Here is a 9,782-nt window from a genome sequence, read left to right as displayed (position 1 = left end):
TCATCTGATCATCTGTCTCTATCTATCTATCTATCTATCTATCTATCTATCTATCTATCTATCTATCTATCTATTTGTCTATCTATCTGTCTATCATCCTTTGTTCCATCTATCCATCCAACATCTGTCTGTCTCTCTGTCTATCTATTGTTACATCGTTCTATTTGTCTGTCCATCTATCATCCTTTGTTTCATCCATCCATCGTTTTTCTCTCTGTCTGTCTGTCTATCTATCTATCTATCTATCTATCTATCTATCTATCTATCTATCTATCTATCTATCTATCTATCTATCTGTCTGTCATCTTTTGGTACATCCATCCATCCTTCTATGTGTTTGCCTGTCCATTGTTTTATCGTTCCAACATCTGTCTGTCTATCTATTGTTACATCGTTCTATTTGTCTGTCCATCTATCATCCTTTGTTCCATCTATCTATCTATCTGTCTGTCGTCTTTTGGTACATCCATCCATCCTTCTATGTGTTTGCCTGTCCATTGTTTTATCGTTCTGTCTGTCTGTCTATCTGTCTGTCTATCTATCTATCTGAGGTTGTGGTTTGTTCCCTCATGTTTGGTCTCCTCTCGGCTCTGATGAGAGTATTTGGGGCCAGTGTGATTGAGATGTGAGAGCAGAGCCTCAGGCGGTCTGTCACTCACTCAGCCGGTTTGTCTGTGCTTGTGTTCATGCAGGAATGAGAACAGTAATGAAAACTACACCACAGACTTCATCTATCAGCTCTACTCTGAGGAGGGCAAGGGAGTGTTTGACTGCAGGAAGAATGTTCTGGGTCACATGCAGCAGGTACTGCACATAAATCATACGTCACAGAACACTCTGGCCGACTTAACTCCACTTTACTGAATCAATATTCTGTAGCAGACATACCGTTTTCTTTTGCCTGCTAAGATGATACTTGTATTATTTGTGCTGGTTTCTGTGTGCATGGAATTCCTGGCCTACCAAAATGTTTCCATAAATATATTTATATTGTTATTTGGGATATATTATTTTATATGATCCATGTAGGCTTTATTTTATTGTATTATGTATTTGTTAATATTATGCTGAATTTTAGGTAGTAGTAACAAATAAAATAAGTAATCTAAAACTATATAACCTAAATAATTAACATTATCAAAATATTACACCTAAACAATAAAATGCATTATACCTAATATTTTATATTATACCTATATAAAATATAATTATACCTAACTAATAAAATAACACATTAAATAATTATTAATAAATAATGAATTATTATCGATATATGTATCTTTCACTAGGGTGGTGCTCCTTCTCCATTTGACCGTAACTTTGGGACCAAAATCGCTGCTAAGGCCATGCAGTGGATCTCCAAGAAACTGAATGAAAGCTACAGAAAAGGTATGAAAGACAACAGTTATGCATTTCATGTGGTAATGAAACAAACTTTCCTAAAGCTGTCAATAGAACTCAATCACCACTTGACCTTCTTTTTGACCTGTGCTGTTGTACACGAGGCACTCAGTATTTGTCATCTTGTTAAAGCGTAATCATGACTGCACACATACACTGCAGTACTCAACATAATCCATGACCTTGATTTACTTATTTTGAAATAATACCTGTAGAGTCGCTGCATTTTCTCAGCTCAGTTTTATGTGTTTTTATTCCTTTTGCTGTGCCTGTGGATGAATAAAGATGAAGGTAAAACATTTGTATTTTACTCCGTCTGATTTGGTGACCGCATTTTTGTGGTGTAGCTTGTGTAATTGCAAATACATAAATATGAATTATTCATACATTTTCTTTAATTGTGGATTTCCTCTATATTTCTATATTTCCATTTTATTGTATTGTGTTTATTTATTTATTTCAATAGGCCAGTTCACTCTTGTAATTGTTCCAATATATAATTACCATAATATACTACAAATATTAACTATTAATGTACTAGGCTACATACATATAATTTCGATTTTTTTTTTTAATCTGTGGGTTTCCACTTCTACTGCCAGTTTACTATTGTAAATATTCCTATATGTTATCTATAATTGCTAGAATATGCTATAAATACTATTATTACTATTATACTAGGTCATATAAATGTAATTTGGATTTTTTTTTAGGTTGCAAAATGTTGCAATATTGATGTACATACCAGCTTCCAGAAAGCTAAATAAAAAAAAATAAAATAAAAAAAAAAGTTTTATCCATCTTAAGACATGTTGGCATACTGGCAGTTTGCCAGCATGATACTGCATCAACCAAGTTTAAAACGTAACTTATGTTTTATGTACAGAGTACTACTGAATACACTCGATCCAAGTGTTGCTACAGCATGTTACCTCTACACCAAACCAACAAAATTGCAATACTATATATTGCAAAACGTGTTATAAAGTCTGTATGATAATTAGTACTTGATCATAGTAGCCTATTAAGTGCCATAGTGATGTGACTGACTGTTGATCCAGTAGGGGGCAGCAGTGCATCATCACAATAACAGAGCTGTGTGAGCACGTGTTGTGCAGCATGGTCAGCCATGCTTCTCTCTCTCACACACACACACACACACACACACACACCACAACTGCTTCTTGCCTCCGGATTTTCATTATACTGCCTGTGTACTCGCAGCATAAATATATGCAGTATTGTTTGTAAATAAGTACCACATAATAATTCCCCAGACAATTCAGAATCCTAACCTCCTGGTTGCTGAAGCTAAATCAAGTGCAGAGCCATCACCAATGCCCCAAAGGTCACAAATAAAACCAGTTCACATTTAAAAAAACACAAACTAATGCATCACAAGGGTCAGGTTGCATCATTTGTCAGTCTCTTTTTTATACTTGAACGTATTTCATAGTCCTAGCCACACACACTCTGGCTTACACATATAAAAAATTTGCAAATCCAATTATTTAAGGTGGACTATAGAATTTTTTCTTTTTTAATATAACATATACTTTATATATTTATTTGTGTATTTATTTTTAATATAAGCCCAATTGTATTTGTCTGAAAGAAGAAAGTCATATACACCTAGGAGGGCTTGAGGGTGAGTATATTATAGGGTGATTTTAATTTTTGGGTGAACTATCCCTTTAAGTGTGGTATAATGGACAAAACAATTGGCTTTTTGTTGTTGTTGTTGTTGTTTTCCCGCATATTATAGATTAGGGAAATATGTGATTTCGGATACATACAGTCACTTGCTTGTTTCATGAATGAATTGGCCATTTTGTATCGGTGTTCGGCCAGTCACAATGCACTGGGTCAGCTGGCAGTTTTAGATTTTAGATATTATTTTATTTGTTTCAATATTCAATATTTATCTTTAAAACAATCTCATAATACTATTTACGCAATGGTAATTTCAGTAATGCATTCATGTCACATCTGTATTTCTGATGATATTGATTTCATTTGATTGGTAACATTTCAAATTCTTAAACTGAATCAATTAGCAGCAAATATAGGTTGCAAAATGTTGCAATATTGATGTACATACCAGCTTCCAGAAAGCTAAATAAAAAAAAGAAAAAAAGAAAAAAAAAGTTTTATCCATCTTAAGACATGTTGGCATACTGGCAGTTTGCCAGCATCATACTGCATCAACCAAGTTTAAAACGTAACTTATGTTTTATGTACAGAGTACTACTGAATACACTCGATCCAAGTGTTGCTACAGCATGTTACCTCTACACCAAACCAACAAAATAGCAATACTATATATTGCAAAACGTGTTATAAAGTCTGTATGATAATTAGTACTTGATCATAGTAGCCTATTAAGTGCCATAGTGATGTGACTGACTGTTGATCCAGTAGGGGGCAGCAGTGCATCATCACAATAACAGAGCTGTGTGAGCACGTGTTGTGCAGCATGGTCAGCCATGCTTCTCTCTCACACACACACACACACACACACACACACACCACAACTGCTTCTTGCCTCCGGATTTTCATTATACTGCCTGTGTACTCGCAGCATAAATATATGCAGTATTGTTTGTAAATAAGTACCACATAATAAATGATTCCCCAGACAATTCAGAATCCTAGCCTCCTGGTTGCTGAAGCTAAATCAAGTGCAGAGCCATCACCAATGCCCCAAAGGTCACAAATAAAACCAGTTCACATTTAAAAAAACACAAACTAATGCATCACAAGGGTCAGGTTGCATCATTTGTCAGTCTCTTTTTTATACTTGAACGTATTTCATAGTCCTAGCCACACACACTCTGGCTTACACATATAAAAAATTAGCAAATCCAATTATTTAAGTTGATTTAAGTATGCAAAGCAAGGCCTGTGGGGTCATATGCACATAGGTAATCAATAGTAATTACCATTTAATTTCTCCCTTGTGATTTCCTTCCGTCCTAAATCAGAATCTGATCTGATCGGACTGATTGAGCCCCGGACGGATGGCTCGTTTGAGGATCCGTATCAAGCCCAGACGTGTGGACTTGCCCGACTTTAACTTCATTTCATACATCACTCCTCTGAAACACAGCGTTCCAATTAAACTCCAGGCCTGGATCATTCTAATGCCCTGGAAAATAGACCATTTCCATTAAAGAGACGCTTAATTCAGGCACCGTGGGGTCCCTGAATGCTTTGTGCTGCAGATCTCTGCCTTTGATTCCACGCTTATATGGATTTCTGGAGAAAGATGTATGATCCCGAATGATATTCCTGCACAGTAAATAGTGAACGCCCATAGTGGTAAAAATAGATTACTTGAAAGCTACTGCGATAACAATGGTAATGAGAGACAATAAATCTCGGTGTGTAATATTAGAAACGCAATATTTCTCTTTCAGATAAATCATGCGTGTGTGTGCGTGACATATGTGGAGGATGAATATTTATGAATGAATAAATCCGCGAAGAAATAAACTGGCGTAATGTTCCAGCTTCTGCAGCTCGATAAAACGTGAATGATGAATGTGGGACTTTTTGAAGCTTTCTCGCACAAAATAGCAATACTATATATTGCAAAACGTGTTATAAAGTCTGTATGATAATTAGTACTTGATCATAGTAGCCTATTAAGTGCCATAGTGATGTGACTGACTGTTGATCCAGTAGGGGGCAGCAGTGCATCATCACAATAACAGAGCTGTGTGAGCACGTGTTGTGCAGCATGGTCAGCCATGCTTCTCTCTCACACACACACACACACACACACACATACACCACAACTGCTTCTTGCCTCCGGATTTTCATTATACTGCCTGTGTACTCGCAGCATAAATATATGCAGTATTGTTTGTAAATAAGTACCACATAATAAATGATTCCCCAGACAATTCAGAATCCTAACCTCCTGGTTGCTGAAGCTAAATCAAGTGCAGAGCCATCACCAATGCCCCAAACGTCACAAATAAAACCAGTTCACATTTAAAAAAACACAAACTAATGCATCACAAGGGTCAGGTTGCATCATTTGTCAGTCTCTTTTTTATACTTGAACGTATTTCATAGTCCTAGCCACACACACTCTGGCTTACACATATAAAAAATTGTAGCAAGATTTCTGTAAAAGTAATTTTTATAACAAATATAAATAAAGACAAATAAAACAAAGACAGTCAACCTCTAATTCCAACCCTAACCATCAGTGGTGAGTAAGCAGATCCTGCGAAAACTTATCGTCGTACAAATTCATACAAATTAGCCACCCAGAGCCCTATACGCAAAATACGCAAGCTGCGTAGGGCCCCCGAAACACCAGGGGGCCCCCTTGCTCTCAAAGATGATTTAATTTTAGTTTCATTTTTGAATTTGGCCAGGGGTTATGAAAACATGAACGATCATTTATTTTAATGCGGTGCACTGTTGCCCTTTCTATGTAAAAATTTGTTAAATCATGTAATGTGAATGTGGTACAGTCTTGCTCGAGACTAAAACAAATGAATTGAAAGCGTACCGAGCCGCGGAAGAGACACTGTTTTTCAAACCGGTTCCACGAGCACAATTCGAGACGGAGTGAAACACGGACAAATGCGCTTCATTAATTCGTTCATAACCGCTCATACCCCACCCCACCCCCCGGCGCGGACACAGTTTTGCGTAGGGCCCCCAGAAGTCTAGGATCAGCACTGTAGCCACCTATCAAAATGTAAAATAGTTACCAATTACGGTGAGAATATGTTGGAAAATGATTATACTTATTCAATCAGCGCATGCTTTTATCCAAAGTGACTTACAAAAGCAGAAAATCACAAGCATCACATAAATGTATGTACATTTGTACATATTGTTTAGATTTACCCTCAATAGCGTCATTTCCACACTGAACAATTATTTTTGCAGTTAATTATTAATAGAGGTGTAGAAGGTGTGAACATTCTTGGTCTATTTTAGACATGCATCAGGTGGACGCTATTTCAGAAAGTGCACATTCTGTACCATTTGGCTATTTTTGAATAAAAAATGTCAATTTAAATGTTAATGCCATCTAGCAGTTATGACATCTAGCAACAAGGACTAACTGGAGCACGCTAACCAGCCAAACTTTGATCCACACACACTACATGACTTATGAAATCGCAATTTTCTATGAAATCTGTCAACTCAGATCTGCAGACTGGCTCTGACTTTGGGCAACTAGCATCAACTTCTCCAGACTGTAAATCCATGCAAAAATCTAAGAAGTAGTGTACTCCAGCTTTAACTCTCTCGGACACTGTTCATCAACTTAGATTTCAAATTCAGCAAAACCTGTGAGGTTGTGCATAATGCAGGTGAGCAGCATTCATCAAAACTAGCATTGCCTTCTCAAACGTCACAGCTGATGTTCGCCACATTGGTTTCTAAAACAAAACATCGATCATGACCACAGAGACGCAGCGCTACAAAAAGAGCTCATCCCTCATGTGGCAGATAGTGAACTAATAGTTTGCTTAGATTCTCAATTTTTACTGTAGGACAGATGATAGCATGCAAAACCAGACATCAATCACTACCCCTTTCGCGACACTTTTCTTCTTTTGTGTTTCTCGCACGTTTCACGTGTTTCCTGTAGATGATGAAGATGATGGCGCGCAGTGTGAGGCGGTGAACTGGTGTTGGCTCAGCACTGTTGGGAAGACCCATGATTTGATATATTAAACCTAATATCTCAGTGACATTTCTCAGGACAGATTTTCATCGGCAGAGTTTCATCTGCACTTTTGGGTCCCGTTCTTGATAAATGACCCCGGATGTTAATTCTCTTCTCTCTGTCTTTCATCTTTGCAGAGCGGTGGCCCACTGCGATCACACCGGGGAAGAGAAACTTGGGTGTGTGTGAAAATGGACAGCGCCATTAATGGAGTTGACATTTATTTGACAGAGTGCTGGCTAACGTATGAAGTCACTGGCAGTTCATAAGAATAATATTAAGCATGCATTAGCATGCAAGGGCGAAGTTCTATATGCATCAGTGTGGCGGGTGAAAAGAAAGCGCATGCAGTTTTACCTGCCTTGTTTGTACCTCCCAGGTGCACGTGAGTGCAAAACATTATAGCGTAAGTCGGATAACTTGGCTGCAAAACACCGCAAATGGATTTATGACTTTCTCGGCGCACACACAATATAGGAGAGCGACGCATGGCTTATGTGCCCTTGAGAAAAGCAATTATGCATGTGCATTCACAACAACAAACAACTCCCACTGTGCACTCTGACTTGACGCATGACCGTCTATGTAACAGCCAAAGGCCATTACCAATCCCCATTAACACTAATCAAAAACCACTTTATTTGATAAGAACCGAGGGGTCACCTATGAGCGACCCGCCACATCCAACCTGAACTGTTATTGACCCACCCCAAATAAAGGTAGCAGTTAGGGCTCAGTCTCGCCAGCGATAAAAAAGATGGTAAACTGGATTTCCAATTATAACTCTGAGGGGAAAAGGCTAAAAAAACGCCTTTCTGGAATCAGCTGTGGTTAGCCTTTGGGTTATCTGCCTGAGAGGGGATTTGATTGGTCTCCAAACAATATGGCTCCAGAGAGACTTCCCTGCTGCAGAATCTAATTATGCAGATGTAGTTAGAAGGAATGTGTACTTTGCTTTTATGCTAGAACTCAACTCTAGTGAATGTGGGACTTACGGGAAGCTTCACAGCTGGAGCAGATGACAACAACAACAGGGTTGTGACAGAATGTGGGGATGATCTAATAGTTGGTTTACCCAGAAGTGCAAGTTCTGTCATCATTTACTAACCCTTATGTTTCCCCAAGCCTGTATGACTTGGTTTTCTCAGTGGAACACAATAGGAGATATTTTGATGAATGTTCGAACTGCTCTTTTCATGCAGTGGAAGTGAATAGCCATGAATGCAGACGAGCTCTAAAAATGTCTTCTGAAGACATAAGATCGTTTTGTGTGAGGGAAATAAGATTAATTTATTTCAAATATGGCAGTGTTTGTTTTAGTATTCTCTATATGCCATTATAGTATTATTTAATATTTTAGCTTTATTTATTTAAAATTTTAGTTTAGATTTTAGTAATTTTGTCATGCATTTTTGTCTTCTTTATTACTGTTTTATATGGTACTTTTTGTTTTCTTTCCAGTTTAAGTCATTTTAGTACTTATTTCTTTTGGTTAGTTGCCAAGGCAACATTTCGAAATTTCCTTTTTCATCTAATGTTTATATTTGATTTGATTTCACCTTTATTTCAATTATTGAAAGGAATTTGTAATGTTTTAGACATGGATTTTAGACGTAGATTCATATATGATGCAGCTCCAGGGTTATTATATTTAACTACAATTAAAACCAATAAGAAAATTTTCATTACTTGAAATAAAATATGAATAAAATAAAAATAAATATGAATAAAATTATACACAAATACAGAACAAATCCAGCCCATCTGAGTAAACAAATTAATAAATAAAAAAGGACAGAAACAAATAATGATAGACATTACAGAATTCACGGCAAATGCAACAAACTTAATTTTTGTCAAGTGCATTGCTTGTCACATAGAAATGCACATGACAGTAAAGCATTGATTTTGAGCTAGAATGCGGGACATGTACAGCTATTAAATTCTGTCATCATTTCATGTCATTCCAAACCTGTATGACTTACTTTCTTCTGTGGAACACAATGTAGGATGTTCCCAAACCATTTTGGTTACCCGTGATTTCTACTTTATGGACAAACATTTCTTGAATTTCTCAAAATCTTCTTTTACGTTCCACAGAAAAAAATAAATTCATACAGGTTTGGAATGACATGATGGTGAGTGGTTGAACGCTCCCTTTAAGGACTTTACCATTTGTAAATAGTTAACACCTAATATATATAAGACACTGCTATTTATCTTTAATCAGACTCTTACTGAATTAACATTTTACTTCTATTAAAATGAATTAGAACTGAACATTTAAAGAGAAAGATGCTATTAAAGCTATTCTGTTAAATTACCCTTTGCCCTAGTCAGTTTAACTGACTAGTATTTGTGATGGTGGTCACAACAAGTAAAACCATGGTCCACAATACCATGGTTATATGTTTTTTTAAATAAATAAGTAATAATAAACTATGGAATTTGTAATAAAAAAAACCCTAAACATGTAGAAACTACATAAACCAATTCTATAAAAGTAAAATATTTAATATACGTAATAACAGTAACATTTATAATAAAAACATTCCTGCCAAAACACCGTAGGCTATTTGTACAGTGTTAATAACTGCAAGTTAAATTACCATGGTGCTTTATTGGCAAGCTTGTAAATTATGTATTGGCGTTTTCCAATTTACCTCATTATGCAGTT

The 9,782-nt window shown here is 36.5% G+C and overlaps 1 protein-coding gene across 1 annotated transcript in view; it reads left to right on the top strand.

Annotated features, from left to right (window-relative positions):
- Window positions 1-1,569, top strand: part of LOC107557568 (ATP-dependent 6-phosphofructokinase, platelet type-like) — a 28,400-nt gene extending 26,831 nt beyond the window's left edge. The window contains 2 exon segments of the mRNA XM_016241041.1: window positions 693-804; window positions 1,290-1,569. Coding sequence (XP_016096527.1) covers window positions 693-804; window positions 1,290-1,538 — 361 coding nt within the window. The 3' untranslated portion in view covers window positions 1,539-1,569.
- The last annotated feature ends 8,213 nt before the right edge of the window (window positions 1,570-9,782 follow it).

This window comes from Sinocyclocheilus grahami, unplaced genomic scaffold (genome assembly GCF_001515645.1).
Source record: "Sinocyclocheilus grahami isolate Dianchi unplaced genomic scaffold, SAMN03320097.WGS_v1.1 scaffold608.1, whole genome shotgun sequence".
Lineage (NCBI taxonomy): Eukaryota > Metazoa > Chordata > Actinopteri > Cypriniformes > Cyprinidae > Sinocyclocheilus > Sinocyclocheilus grahami.
The sequence above is the reverse complement of the archived record's forward strand: the minus strand, read 5'-3'. Positions and strand labels throughout refer to the sequence as shown.